This window comes from Pleurodeles waltl, chromosome 4_2 (assembly GCF_031143425.1).
Source record: "Pleurodeles waltl isolate 20211129_DDA chromosome 4_2, aPleWal1.hap1.20221129, whole genome shotgun sequence".
Taxonomy (NCBI): domain Eukaryota; kingdom Metazoa; phylum Chordata; class Amphibia; order Caudata; family Salamandridae; genus Pleurodeles; species Pleurodeles waltl.
In genome coordinates, this window is record NC_090443.1 from 118,162,148 (window position 1) to 118,178,382 (window position 16,235).

Below are 16,235 nucleotides of genomic sequence, written 5' to 3' on the forward strand. Positions count from 1 at the left end.
TCAACCCATCATTAATAGTGGTTCATTAAAAAAATCAGACAAATACCTCATGTAAAGCTTCATAGGAATATGTGGAGAAATATATCAATCCATATATTAGTTTATCCACGAGGAAGCAATTCTATGACCCTATATCAATAAAGTAGTAAAATCGCTATTAGCAACAGTGCTCAGTGTCCTAACATACAACCCAACTAATCTACAAAGTGATAAAAAGAAAGTGCAAAAAATAAACAATTAAAACTCCTATTTGTAAATCCAAAATTCTGAAACTAAGTATACTGGTACTAACCAAAATATTACATCTAGAGCAGACATAATATTGCAACCGATTCTGAATACTTTCTATCTGCTGCTGTGTCTGAGAATTATTATGCTAGTAGGATAACTCCTAATTACAAAAACTAAGATGTTTAAAATTCGGAGAAGTTAAAAGATCAAAAACGTATATCATAGATGAACATAAAGCTCTGCATCCAAATTATGCTCCCATGGGTTTTCTGTGCCAAGTAGCAGAATTTATTTTAGATTCCATCTGCCGGAGCTCTAATGTTCTAGCTCCTCCTCTTTAATTGATTTTTAATACTTTTGACCCCATAGAATAACAATGAAATGCAGTCCCCGTCATGGACTTCCCGAAAATGCTTGGCTAAAGGATATGACCTATCCTGATTCTTTATAGCCATGAAATGTTGTAAAAATCTAACTTTGAGTTTGTGAATGGTGCTGCCAATATATTTTTTTTTATGGCAGCCACATTCAATAACATAAACAACATATTCAGTATCACAAGTTATGCAATCAGTTATCTTACAAACCTTGCCATCAAATGTTTGATAGTTATTCGTGTTCGGTACAAATTTACAAGATTTGCAACAACCGCATTTCCAAAAAGCCAAACTCTTTTTAGATAGCAGTGACCAATGTTCCCTCAAATTTTTTTCCACTGTGTGCGGCAGTGTGTGGTCTCTGTGCGCTGCAGCCAAGGATACGTGCGCCAAGAAATTGACCATTCACGTGCGCATAACTAGCCAAGATCTTTGGCATTAGCCTCTCCATACCACTAAAGAAAAAAAGGGAAATCCTTGCTCCATGCAATAGGGCATCAAGGCAGTTTTGTGACCTGGTTGCGCACCCCAAGGACATGACCTGTTAAGTGCCACCTACACCCCAGTTAGAGAAAACCGAGGAACATTACCCGCGGCCTTTAAACGCTGTTTTCATTGACTTCAATCCAGATTCAAATATGAGCATTTTCTACAATAGGAGAGCACGACTATCGCTCTAAAAGGCTTATTTGAGCTGAGAAATTGATAATGCATATAAACAACTATGAAGTATGACAATGATGGAAAAGTTGATAACCGCACATTTCCTACTGTTCTGAAGCATTTCCTAGCTCATTAACCATTAATTTTCAACATAAATATCACTTGCTCGCTTGTATGCTAAACTACGCCAAATGATGTTTAAAACACTCCCCGCGGCATTTAAACGCTGTTTTCATTCACTTCAATCCAGATTCAAATATGAGCATTATCTGCCTTAGGGGAGCACGTATATCGCTCTAAAAGGCTTATTTATTAACGTGCGCGCTTGCCGAAGGGGCCTGCACGATGGGGGAAGGAAAGGTGCGCGCTCGCGCCTTACAGGGAACATTGGCCGTGACGGATTGTCCTTGGAACTAAACCAACTCCTCGTTAAATGATCTCCCAGTGATGGTGTTTTGCGATATGTAATCTGAGGATGTTTCCCAATATCTTCTTTAATGTGAGGATCATGTCGTAAGACATGCCTGTTCTTCTGTATAATATTTTTAAGTTTTGTATGTTGAATTCAAAGAACAATCTGCGTGGTTGTCTATGTTCTTGAGAATTTTCTTCTGTGACTGCAGTTTTAAAGAGCAATTTGTCCCTAGACATATTAATTACTCTATTCTGAGCATCATCTAGAATCTTCAACGGATATCCTCTATTCAAAAACCTCTCAAACATAGTGGCAGTTTCTGTTTTAAAGGTGGTAGTATCTGAACCAATCCTGTGAGTCCGTAGGAATTGACTATAAGGAATGCTCCATTTCAAGGCTTTAGGGTGACCACTATTCCCATGTAATATAGAATTACAGGCAGTTGACTTGCGATAAATAAAATAAATATATATATATATAAAAAAATGTATGTGAATTTCTGTCTACAAAGAAAGTATGGCTAACAACAAAAACACCCACTTTTTAAAAACAAAATATTTTTACTTGCTCGAAAAGCAGCCTATATGGAGTAAACTTTACTTTTATTCCCAAAAGACATATTTTACATCCGAACATAGGGTATCAAATACTCCCACCTCTATTTGATATCCTCAGTCATTGACCAACGTACCCACGACCAACCATTGCCTGCATCAGAGGGATATGGCTTGTGAACTCTGAAGCCCCAAAAGCAGAAGTGGAATGGTTTGCTCTGGGTATCGAATCAGTGGAATTTGATCCTGAAGCACAGCAAAAGGCTGGAAGAGTTCTTCACCAGGGCCAGTAAACTTAGACCTATTGGTTAGGTCCTCGCAAAATCTTACTGAATTAAGGAAGGAAATGGAGAACAATATGGACTGGTAAGGATTTCTAAACTCTGTGTTCCCACTGTCCTTCCTTGAGCTCTTTAGTTTCTCTGCCAGATAAGTAGACCACCTACGGAAAACGTCTTGTGATGCAGCAAACCTTGAACAGTGTAGTGAAAGTGAATCAAGATGGGAATGATGGGTTTCAATTATTGGGTGCTAGTGATCAGTTGAACTGCTGAGTATGACTTAAACGAACAGCCTGTAATATGCCTCACAGATAAATCATGAATGCATTCCTACTGTTTACCCTGGATTAGACAATGGATTGAAAGTCTTAAGGTTGATGTTTACATTTTTTTCAGGAAACAGTTGTGAGAACCAGATTTGAAACATCACAGAGCTACAAAACTTGAAATTCAGGTTTTAGGCTTAAACAGAATCTTTGTGGTTTTGCATTAGACCAATTTATTGGTATTTATACAGCACAGAACTAGCTAGAAAACAATGGAACACTATACATTACTTTGAGAAGAAGCTACAGTATTGTGTACATCAAAATAGGATTAGCCAAATACATATAACATTTTTGAGCATAGGGAGGTTGAGATTCGCTCAAAATTGCATGATGATGAGTGAAGCACTGAGGCCTAGACTGAAATCTGGGTCCCCAGGAGCCAAAGTCTCAACTCCAGCCACTCTGATAAATCCGAAACGGGGAAGTGCAGAAGGAATCTGAAGAAATGCTTTGAGTTTAGTTTTAATAAGTAGAAATTATTCTGAATCTCCTCCATATTAGACAGCTCTCATGTAAAAGCCATGCTCCTACCAGATACGTACTTGAGCCAGTGACTGCTTGGGGCCCCACAAGCGGTGGCACTCATTTTTAGGGACCAGCACTTAATCTTTTACAAATTAGGCACTGGTTTCAGTAATGACTTTTCTGAGATGCAGTGAAGAGCGATCTTACTGGTGGTGGTTCAAGATGCTTGAGTCAGTCACTAAGTCTTCAAGCAGCTCCATGTAGTTCATTCTTAATGGGGTAGAGGGCCACTTTTGGCTCACTCCGCATGCCTTCCATATTAAACGGGCTCGAATAGGAAGAGACACTCTGGGCAAAGTGTTACTGCAAAGCGGAAAACATCCACTCCAGGAACGACTCATCTCTGTCATAATGGCAGATCAGATTTTAATAACTGCCGACGGTCCACCATGTCAAAGGACACCAAAATACCATCTGGGAGGTGGCCACCATCCATCCCAGTGTAAATTGTTCATCATCGTCCACTACTCGAACGGTAGCATTATCAGCATCATCAGTGTTGCATGGAAGACAGTACCCAGATCAGTTTATGAAAATGGTCAGAAATATATATAGACCGCTGGATAAATGCCTCTACCGAGGATTACCCAGTCTATGTAGGGGCCGAAAAATGGCTAAGTCGGAAGCACGTTTTGCAGATTGGCATTCTTTAGGAGGGACAAACTCTGACATCTGTGCCAACCACGGTTTTGTTTTTTAAACACCACAGGTGAGCTTCACGGATACTTTTTCTCACTGTAGCAGGGAAAAAGATGAAATATTGGCATGTCTTTCCTAGATTTCAAAAGTCTGATAAAATCGTGATGAAATGGTGTCTACACAGGAATATCATACAAAAAAAGTGAAAAACCTCTTGTTTTTTTTTCCCCTACAGTGCTGGCAAAAAAATAAAGGGAAGGGAAGTAGGTGAGCTGTGATAGCTCGCCTGAAGTCAAATTATGCACAATACGATCCTAGCCGTCCCATTCCTTTAGCTTTACTCCACTCCTGGCCGCTCTCAATCATATCTCTTCCTACGAATTGTTCATTTCAGTGGGTCTCCTTACCACTCCAACTCCAGATTTACCCTTAATCTCTCTGTGTTGGATGATTTGTGGGATGCAAATGGAATGGTACAGCTCGAAGACTTCCGGGCGGAGTATGCTGTGACCACAAGTACTTGCAACTGCAACATGCCTCACAATCGAGAATCCCAAGAGGAGAGGACACAAAGGAGATTTCCCCCATGAGTCCCGACTTTTAGATGGATATGTGACATCCAAAGCCATGTCCCTTATATATGCCACATTAATGAGGAATTCACAGGGAGAACTGTATAGACTATGGGCCTATTGGCAGAGAGAGATTGGCGAGTTGACTGATGACCGGAAGGTCGTCCAGCAGTTCCCGAGGGAGGTGGCCAAAAGGCAAACCTTCGACTTACCCAGTATAAAATCCTTCATTGAGTTTATTCTACCCAAATACTCTTACACAAAATAGGTAGACCCCCCCCATGAAGAATTACGTATTAGATGCTGTGGACAGAGAGGCACCTTCACGCACACAATGTGAGAGAGCGCCAAGCTTGCCTTATTTGGCAGCCGTATGCACATTGTTGCACAGCTCTTTTATAAACACTGCAGATGTTTTTAATGTTTGCTCGATCTGTGCGCGGTATGTTTTTTTCCTGTGATTCTAGAATGGATTTTTCTCTATGGTCCGTAGTCTGGCAAAATCATTTCGAGGGCACGACTGTTGTGTGGTTTATAACAAGTATATGTTGCCTTAAAATGTTTTTTTTTTCTTCTTTTCTAGTGGATGTGGCGTACTCTAAAGAGCGCGAGACTTCTCTGTCCACTTACACCATGGGGCCAGACAAGCAGTGGGAGCAGCTGGATGGTAAAACGAAGCAAACACGTTATTTTATTGTTAAAGCCGATAGTTCCAGGATAATTGCAGATTTGTCTTGAATGGAAAGCCATTTTGGCACATTGGCTGGGAACCTGTAGATTTATCTACCTCGTAAACAGGGGTGGGAATTAGGCTCGTCCATCACAATATGATAACTTTCTTGGTCTTTGTATTCTGTGTAATGCCAGGGTTTCTTTTCCTTTAATTGATTCAAAAGGGGTGTCGTTGGAGCTGTCATTTTGAACCTGGACATTTTTCCAAAGTGGGCGACACCAAATTTTAGCGACCTTACTACTTAGCTCTCTGCGTCCAAACTCTTTCTTCCCTCTGAAAAATATAATATTGTCTTTGCCTCTGTTCCCCTTCTTGCGAGCTCTCCGTACAAGTCTCATTTTCAAGGTTTCGTTTCTGAAATGCCCGTGGCCGGCGCTATGAAATGTCAGTACGCTGAATGCCAGCGCCTCTTGAATCCGCTGCCAAATGCTGCCTGTCCCTTTACACTCTTGTGTATTTATGCTTTCTAATTTTGTGTCGGTTTTTCTGTCTTTCTCCCGTTTGTGTGTGTCTGTCTATCTATCTATCTATCTATCTATCTATCTATCTATCTATCTATCTATCTATCTATCTATCTATCTATCTATCTATCTATCTATCTATCTATCTATCTATCTATCTATCTATCTATCTATCTATCTATCTATCTATCTATCTATCTATCTATCTATCTATCTATCTATCTATCTATCTATCTATCTATCTATCTATCACTGGCTATCGCCAGTAGGTAGCTCTAGTTCGGACCATGTTTCCAGAGGAAAAAAGCATTTTTGGACTTGCCTATATCGTTGGCACTGCTTGATGAATCCTCACAAAATATTCCACCAAAAAGTGTGCTGTGATTCTTGTTGCCAGGTTGGGAAGTTTTGGGGCGATCCGTCAAGCGGGGGCAGAGGAAAAAGGGGGCGGAGGTCAAAAAGTTTCTTTACCCAGGTTACGCCTTTTCATATTTGGTGTAAATCATTCAGAAGTTTATGAGAAATTAAAGAAAATCCGAATTTGTATATCTGAGGTCGCGAATAGAAGCGCTGTAATTGGCTGGACAAAACAGGAACAGAAAGTTGCGGCCGCCATTTTTAGGTCCCCGAACATGGTCCCCGGGGAAGCAAAACAAAATGAAAAGTAGCGTGAGGGGTCAGGTTGGAGGTACCCTGACCCAAGATTATGATGTAGGGATATTGAGGGTCAAGTTATCGGTTTGAAGAGATTTTTCTTCACCACGAGCGATCTTCACGAATAATGTGAATTTAATTGCGAATAAGTAAAAATGTAAAAAATGCACTCATTCATACACTAATTCATTCACTCACGCACCCGGCCACAGACCAACTCACTCACCTTCTCAAACCCTCAAGCACCCACTCACACACCCACCCACTCAGACTCCCACACCCACTTTCAGACCAACTCACACGCCCACTCCCAAACCCAGTCAGACCCTCAAGCGCCCACTCAGATACTAACACACACACTCACACACCCACTCAGATACTGACACACCCACTCACAGACCCACTGAGACTCTCAAGCACCCACTCACAGAACTACTCAGACCCTCACGCACCCACTTTCACACCCAGACACTTGCACACCCAGAGACTCCCTCTCACACTTATTCTCACATAAAGAGAGAGAGACTGTTCGGCTGCGCATGGTGCGGGGTTGGGTGGTTATGGAGGTTGGCTGCAGACCCTGTGGCCAACACTTGCCAAAGGCTGTGTGCGGCGTGGGTTTCAGGGATTATCAGGGATTGGGCGCAGGCCAGGCCCTGTGGCCAGTCCCTGCTGCGCATGGCTGAAGGCTGTGTGCAACATGGGGTTGGGTGGCTCATGCCCTAGGGTAACTGTAACTTGCTCCCTTGCGATGTCATGAGTGATGTAATATGTGACGTCATAAGCTGTGCATTGTTGGGTCGTTAGTTATTGTTAGCTCAGGTAGCTATAACTGTTAAATTTCTACGGTTTTGTATGAGTGAAATGTGAGCCTAACATCCCTGTAACCTTTGTTTTTTTACTTCAGGGAATTTCTAAGGTTTTAAAAAAATTCTATTTCCCAACTATAATGTCCCTGCAACCTTTGTTTTTTTGCCAGTGATTTAAAAAAAAAAGTTTTTTTTTAACCCCTCGGGTGCCCTGGACGAGGTGGTTACATCTGCTGCCATTGCGCTCAGGCGCCAGGGACGTAACCACCTCGTCCAAGTGTAGGCCTGAGGGAAGCGCGAGCAAGGGCAAGGCTTGCTCCCATGGGGCGGGGGGGGATTTATTTTAGGCCATATCTGCCTCCTTTCATTAGGCTGATCTGCCCCAAGGCAGGCAGAAACCACTAGACACCAGAGATCTTTATTTTTTTTTATGACAATTTCATGCAAGGGAACAAACCCCTTTGGCAAGGATTGTTCCCTTGGGGGGGCAAATGTTATTTGAGGCCATTTCTGTTCCCCTTGGGGACAGATCAGGCTATTTCTACTTGGCCGATCTGCCCCCGGGGGGGGGGGGGCAGAAACCACTTAGGCACAGGGGGCTGGGGGGGGGTTGTTTTGTTTAGGGGGCACCCCCTTGGGCAAGGGTCGCTCCCCATAGGGGCACGTTACTATTGGCCATTGGGGACAGATCAGCCTATTTTTGTAAGGCCCACCAGAGACCAGGGAAGTTTTTTTTTAGTTTTTTTTTTTTTCTTTTCTCAAAAAAAGGGGGTGGTGTATGGCCATACGACCACCCCAAATAAATGGGCAGATGGGGCAATTACCCCCAATCCACTACCAGGGGGTGGTGGCAGAAAGCCTACTAGATACCAGTTAATAAAAAAAATAGTGGGGTGGTGGCTACCAGCCAGTATGGGGGGCATGGTTATACCCCTCACCACAGCTGAGTGGGGTAACAGTCTTTCAGCTCTCCCCCACACACTAAATCATCTTATCCCACGGCAAGCAAGAGGACATTTGATTATTTTGGGTTTTGGTTTTACATTTGGGACATAAGAGCTTGTCTTACTCTCAAAATCGTCCCACTTGGAATGGTGAGGGCTGTACTTTTTGGACTGTGGGATGCTGCCATGTAGAAAAATCTACGAGACCTAGACACATCTGAAAAATAAACATCTGGATGAGTCCAGGGTGGTGTGCTTCACATGCACCCCGCATCATTTTCTTACCCACAATGCCCCGCAAAACTCCAACTTTGCTGGAAATTACACATTTTTCCCACATTTTTTAGATGGAACCTTCCTGAATCTGCAGGAATCCACAAAATTCCTACCACCCAGCATTGTCCCATCTATACCGATAAAAATTCTGCCCCCCTTGTCAGCCCAAAAACTTTTTTTCCCAAACTGCCCTTTTGGACCTGCTTTGGTTCCCCCTCTTTTTTGACCTGTTTTTGGCTCTTCCCTGTCACATACCACAAATGAGGTATCATTTTTACCAGGAGACTGAGGGGAACGTTTGGTGGTATGAAATGTGTGCCGCTGCGATGATCCCACACATAAATGCGGGAAAAATGTGATAAAAAAAATATATATATATTTTTTAGCTAAATTTGAGGTTTGCAGAGGATTCTGGGTTGGAAAACATTGGTGAATCCACACAAATCACACCTCCGTGGACTCCCTCAGGTGTTTAGTTTTCAGAAAAGTTTGGAGTTTGGTATGATTCCCTAGATGGCTGCTGGGCCCAGGACCAAAAATGCAGGTGCCCCTCCCCATACCCCCTCCCCTGCAAAAACAGATAGTTTTGTATTTGATAATTTTGATGTGTCCACATAGTGTTTTGGGGCATTTCCTGTCGTGGGCACTAGGCCTACCCACACAAGTGAGGTACCATTTTTATCGGAAGACTTGAGGGAATACAAGTGTTATTGCCCCTTGTCTTTGTCTCTTTCTCTATATTTTTTCCTTCCAAATGTAAGACCGTGTGTAAAAAAAGACATCTATTTGAGAAGTGCCCTGTAATTCACATGCTAGTATAGGGACCCCAGAATTCAGAGATGTGGAAATAACCACTACTTCTCGACACCTTATCTTATGCCCATTTTGGAAATACAAAGGTTTCCTTGATACCTATTTTTCACTCTTTATATTCCACCAAATGAATTGCTCTATACCCGGTATACAATGAAAACCCATTGCAAGGTGCAGCTCCTTTATTGGCTCTGGGTACCCAAGAGTTCTTGATGAAACTACAAGCCCTACATATATCCCCGCAACCAGAAGAGTCCAGCAAATGTAACAGTATATTGCTTTTGAAAATCTTACATTGCAGGAAAAAGTTACAGAGTAAAACGTGAAGAAAAATGGCTGTTTTGTTTCACCTCAATTTCAATACGTTTTTATTTTAGCTGTTACTTTCTGTAGGAAAACCTTGAAGGACAAATTACCCCTTGCTGAATTCAGAATTTTGTCTACTTTTCAGAAATATTTAGCTGTCTGGGATCCAGCATTGGTTTCACACTCATTTCTGTCACTAACTGGAAGGAGGCTAAAAGCACAAAAAATAGTAAAAATGGGGTATGTCCCAGTAAAATGCCAAAATTGTGTTGAAAAATTTGATTTTCCTATTCAAGTCTGCCTGTTCCTGAAATCTGGGAAGAGGGTGATTTTAGCACATCAAACTTTGTTGATGCCATTTTCAGGAAAAAACTACAAGCTTTCTTCTGAAGCCCTTTTCCCGTTGTTTTTTTTTTTCTTTAAAAAAAAAAAAAAAAAAAAAGGACCCCTGTATTTTGGCTAATTTCTTGGTCTCCTCCAGAGTAATCAACAAACTCTTGGTACCTCTAGAATCCCTAGGATGTTGGAAACAAAAGGATGCAAATTTGGCGGGGGTAGCTTCTGTGGACAAAAGGTTATGAGGGCCTAAGCGCGAACTGCCCTAAATAGCCAAAAAATGGCCTGGCACCTGAAGGGGGAAAGGTTTGGTAGCGAAGGGGTTAAAGTGTAATTTTACTAACTGTAACATCCCTGTAACCTTTGATAGTGGGTGTATGAGTGATTGAATAAGTTGGTGAGTTGGTGTTTGCGTGGCTATATGGCTGTGTGAGTGGCTGCGTGGGTGGTGCTATACATTTTGGGCATTTCTATAATTAGGGTATTTAAAAGGGAGAATCACTGGGTTCTCCTCTCTCCAGGAGACGAAGAAAAAGAAATCACATATTAGTCACCTCAGATCACATTGCACTTCAATAGATCAACCATGCAGTTGCAACCATTACATGTGTCACATACTTTTTTAACATGAAATACAAGACAAAACAAGCTTTGCTTTCGACATCCAGAAGAAGTTCTGATTGTTTGGGGTTTAGTGAACTGGAGTTTCCGTTGTTGCACTTGCTATGTTTATATTTGTAACATGGCTGACAGTGTTTCAGTGTGCTTACGTGTTTGTTACATTTCATTCCTTTTCAGGAACACTGTAGAAACCAGCAGTTATGCCTTGTGCCATTCTGCACACATACCGATTATAGCCTGTTTAGAAATAGATGTGCATGATCGCATTTGTTTACTTGGAAGTTAGGAGTTGCATCACACTGCTTAAGAAACACTTTTACCTTCTTTGTCGTTAATGACTCGTCTTGCATTAGTCTGTCCTTATGACACTGTGGCCTGTGTTGAGCAGCAGCATGGCTACTTTTAGTTGCCTATGTGCTTCTGCAAGGAGAGCGCCAGGTTTATCAATAATATATTTAGGCGTGTGGGGCAGACGACGGCTCCCCTGGTTGTGGAGGGACCTTGGAGAGCCCCGAACAGGTGATGTCGACGTTACTGCTCTTCATGAATCCATCAGTGACTCCAACACTGACACCTTTGCTGAGTGATTACAATTGTAAAATGGATCGGTCTGTCAATTTCTCATTAGTGTTCTGCTCACAGTATTATTTCCCGAAGATTTTACAACACGGCGCACAATGACAAAAATGCACATGCGTAAATCCAGGCGTGGCAGTTTTTTAAATACTTTTTTAAAAGACCTATTGTCGTACGTGCTGGCACATGTTTCAGGATTCGGTCTGGGCACATGACTACGGCCTCCCCTTTTTTTTTTTTCTCATTAGTAAAACACACATATATCGACAATTTTAAAGTTTACTTTAAGGAAAGAGGTTTACTAATACACTAATAAAACTACTATATTTACAGAGAAATACATTAAAAATATTATTTTATTGTATTTTCCGAAGTCACTATGGAGCCGCCTTGAGCTGCGTCGGTATCGCACATCCCATATGTGACATAGAAATAAAGGCATTTAATAAGTTAAACGCCTTTCTGTCATATTTGTAGGAAGTTTTCATCCCCTTTCATGCTGTTTTAGGGAGTGGCTGTGATTTTTTTTTTCTGTTCCGCATGAGTATTCTGACATAAATTACATGTCACTTTTCTGATATTAACTTTTTTTTTCACTAGTCGGCACTGAAAAAACTGCCAAACTATACTGTCTTTCTTTTTTGGCTGGAATTCCTCTTCTTCCTCAAAAGAAATCTCAATCTGTTTTCCATGTTCTTCTGGAGCACATGCCATCTTCATTAAGTGGAAAATAAAATGAAAAATACCACATAAAAACACAGAATACACAGTGGCTATAAACAAGTGTGAAAAATCACAGCCACTCCCTAAAACAGCATGAAAGGGGATGGAAACTTCCAGGCAGACTTTTGGCATGTCTGCTTCGTAGGGAGAAGGTGTCACCCCTTTTTAGTTCTTCGTAGTGGGTGGGGACAGCTCCTGTCCCAGCGGTGTGACATTTTACTGGCGCTGCAGAAATACTTTGGGACATTGTATGAAGGAGGACCGCAGGTTGATGAGGCTCAACTCAATTAGAGGGATTTCTGGCACGGGTGAAACTGCCTCGTCTGAATGGGGAAGAGGCTCAAGGCCTTAAGGGGGACATATTTCTGGAAGAGGTGACCGACTCCATAAAAGCGCTCGCCGCTTCCACAGCAGTGGGAGGCGACAGCTTTCTGACTGAGTTCTACAAGGCCTTCGTGACCACTTTGTGAGACAAACTGCTGGAGGTCTGGCGCGAGGCACGCCAGATAGGGGTCCTCCCGCAGACCATGAGGGAAGGGTTGATCTGCCTGATGCCGAAGCTACGGGGGAGGGCAATGGGGGGGGGGGGGATTTACTGGATCCTGCTGCATATAGGCCTCTCACCATGTTAAACATGCTCTGGTCTCTCTGGACCTTGAAAAGGCAATTGATATGGTTGAGTGGGCCTTCTTAAAGACGGTGCTGCGAGGTGTGGGGGCTTGGTCCCATTTTCTGCTCCTGGATTAGCCTCTTATACATGGACCCGTCGGTTCGCATTAAAGTGGTGGGAGACCTCGGATGCCTGGTGGGTGGGGAAAGGAATTAGACAGGGGTGCCCCCTATTGCCCTTGCTGTTTGTCTTGGCGATGGAGCCACTTGTACAGTTGCTGAGGGTGGAATTGGTGCCGTGGGGTATTGAAATGGGAGGTATGACCCATATCAACTCGCTCCGTGCTGATGACGTACAGGTCTACTTGCGGGCACCCGAGGCATTGATGCCTATTCTGGCACAGTTATTGGAAGACTTTGGCGAGGTTTCGGGTCCCTGAATTAACACACATAAGTCACTGCTTTTCCCTTTAAGAGACCGGGTGGGGAGACCAAGACTGCAACTGCTGAATGTGGGGCTTCGATGGGAAATGGACAGCTTTTGATATTTGGGGATCAGTGTAACACACAATGTAGATCACCATAGGCTACAAAATGTGGAAATGGTGTTGCAGGGACTAGAAAACTCTGTTAAATTCTGGAATAGTCTCCGGCTTTCAGTTATAGAGGGTGGCGCTAGCTAAGATAGTCTTCCTCCTCGTTGCCTCTATTTAGTCCAGAACTCCTTATTTCCCCTGGAAGAGTGTGTCTTTTGCAAATTGAACGGTATATTAATTGCATTGATTTGGGCGGGCAAACGTTGCCAGGTATCACTGGCAATCTTGCAGAGGGACATGGAGGAGGGGGGACTGGCAGTCCTGGATGTATACTTCTATTACAGCGTGGCGCACCTGCAGCATGCTGCTAGATGGCTGGCACCAACGGATAACTGGGAGAAGCTGGTAATTGATGGTACCTTTATATAGCCTGACCTCAGTACAATCCATGTGAAAATATTGTATGCGAAGTTGCTGATGTGCACTGTATGTATGTATGAGATTTATATTACATAACCAATAAAAACTGTTTGTAGCAGTGTGAATGTACCTTGTAATGTCTATTGGTATTTTACTGAGTGTTTAAATGAGTATATCATTGGATAAGTGATTGAATATGTGAGCAAGTGCATATACTAGTGACTATTTAAGTAAATGGGTGGTTGTATTAGTCTTTATGATGAGTGACTGGTTGTGCTGGTAGGTGTCTAATCTAATACAAGCGTGTGTCAGTAGACTATAGGTGTAAGTGTCTGTACTGACTTATTTACTCCCTGATAAACCAGTGACAACCTAAGTCTATCAGTGTTGTAAGGGTGATTGAATGAGTCCATAAGTACGTGTATGGATCAGTGACTGAGTGTATGAGTAGCATATGGGTGAGTAAATGAGTGCGTATATGGGTGACTAAGTTTGAGTGCTGTATGGATGGTTAAGTAAGTGCATGAGTGGTGTATGGGTGATTGAGTGTGTATGTGAGGTGGTGTATTGGTGCTTGAGTGCATGTATGGGGTACTGAGTGCATGAGTGCGTGTATGGGGGTGTGAATGCATGAGTGGTGTATAAGTGAGTGCATAAGTGGTGAGTGAGCGCATGAGTGGTGTATGGTTGTTCAAGTGAGTGCGCGAGTAGGGTGTGAGTGGGTCTGAGTGGGTTTGAGTGGTTTGTGTCTCAGTGGGTGCGTGAGTTGGTGAGTGAGTCTGTAAGTAGGTGTATGAATTTCTGTGTTTGTCAGAGTGCTTGGGTCTGTGTGGGATTGTGAGTGGGTGTGTGAGTCTGAGTGGGTCTGTGAGTGAGTGGTGGGTGTTAGCGTGTCTGCGAGCCTGAGTGGGCATCTCAGTGGGTGCATGAGTGAGTGCATCTGAGTGTGTGTTGGTGTGAGTGGGTGCGTGAGTTGCTGAGTGGGTCTCGGGTGTGTGAGTGTCAGAGGGTCTGTGAGTGGGTGTATGAGTATGTGGGTCTGAGTGGTTGTATGAGTATCTGTGATTGGTGGTGTGTTTCTGAGCGGGTGTCTGAATGGAAGCAGGAGTGTCTGAGTGGGTGCATGAGTTACTGAGTGTGCATTAGTGTGTGTGAATCTATATATATATATATATATATATATATATATATATATATATATATATATATATATATATATATATATATATATTTTTTTTTTTTTAATAGTCACCACTCCACGCAGGTGGTGGTGGTGTATGGATGACTAAGTGCATGAGTGCAACTATGTGCGAGTGAGTGGTGTATGAATGATTCACTGAGTGTATGAGTGTGTGTGTGTGTGTGTGTGTGCATGAGTCCTATATGGGCGATTGACTGGGTACATGAGTGCATCCATAGATGAGTGAGTGCATGAGTGGTATACAGGGCATTGACTAAGTGTATGAGTGCGTGTATGGGAGAGTGAGTGCATGACTGGTGTATGGTTGAGTGAATGCATAAGTGGTGTATGGAGGAGTGAGTTAGTGCATGAGTAGTGTATGGGTGGTTGACTGTGTGTGTATGGGTGGGTGAATGATTCAATGAGTGGTGTATATGTGATTGACTGAGCACTTGAGTACCTGCATGGCTGAGTATGTGTGCGAGTGGTGTATGGGTGACTGAGTGTATCAGTGTGTGTATGGATGACTGACTGAGGGCATGACTGCATGTGTGGGTGAGTGAGTTTACCAGTGGTGTACAGGTGATTGAATGACTGCATGAGTGTTGTATGGGTTAGTGAGTGAGGGCATGAGTGAGTGAATGTATAAATGGTGTATGTACGGCTGAGACAGTGCTTACATGGGAGAGTGACTGAGTATGTGTGTGTGAGGGCGTGTATGGGTGAGTGACAAGAAAACAAACTGGTGGCAACACATATCAAAGACTTTCTATGCATAAAGACTGTCTCCATAAGTATCTCAAAGAGATATTTAGCTGCCAGTAGTATCTTGACACATTTGACGACGTATCTCTCAAACACTGTTGAGAAACGAAAAAGAACATTATTATAAGTTAGTATTATGTTTAGAAGAGTGCTGAGATAAAAGTATACATTGCCTATACTGTAACAGTGACATTATGGTAAAGCATTTTATTTTCCCACTTTATGTTCTCAGCCTTTACTCTACTACATATAAATGGAGTACTGTATAGTGATCATTAAAAAATAATTTACATTTTAGAAAAAAATACATAACGCCACAGTATTTCACTACAAATAAGTGATGACGTGAATTGCACTCACTACAATTCGTAAATTATTTATTTAAGCTACACTAACCAAAAGACCATATGTTAAAAACATTTTGCTTATTATACTTGGCACAAAACTACGAACTGATATAATCCGTTCTTGAATTTTGCACATCTTTTTGTAGTCATCACCCCTGATAGGCCGTTGATAGGCCAAATGATGTCTTCAACAGTAGTGATCCACATAGACAGAAGACTGTATACCACTTTTTTTCTCAAATCCTCCTTAGAACTGTGGCTGAAGAAAAAATAGGATGGAATTTTAAAGTTTGAAAGGTAGGTTTTTTATTTTTTTATTTTTATTTCAGACTGCTGTCATTGCATTCCGTCCAACCAGTTTGCGTCTTTAAATATACAGTACAATGTCTAGGTGTTATATTAAGGCCTTTGTAGAAGATGATACCTAAAGTACATTATGTTCTCCCAGAGATTGATATTTGCCCAGCTTTGAAGTTTGTAATTTCGGTGTCCAATTTCAATCCATCAGCTCTCCATCATTGAAACATTACTATAATGTAT

The 16,235-nt window shown here is 42.3% G+C and overlaps 1 protein-coding gene across 2 annotated transcripts in view; it reads left to right on the forward strand.

Moving 5' to 3' along the window:
• The window catches only part of SLC11A2 (solute carrier family 11 member 2), a 334,480-nt gene that overhangs the window by 49,328 nt on the left and 268,917 nt on the right, over nt 1–16,235 (forward strand). For both annotated transcript variants that reach the window (XM_069230910.1, XM_069230911.1), the window contains exon 2: nt 5,170–5,253. In XM_069230910.1, coding sequence (XP_069087011.1) covers nt 5,170–5,253 — 84 coding nt within the window. The remainder of the gene's footprint in view (nt 1–5,169; nt 5,254–16,235) is intronic.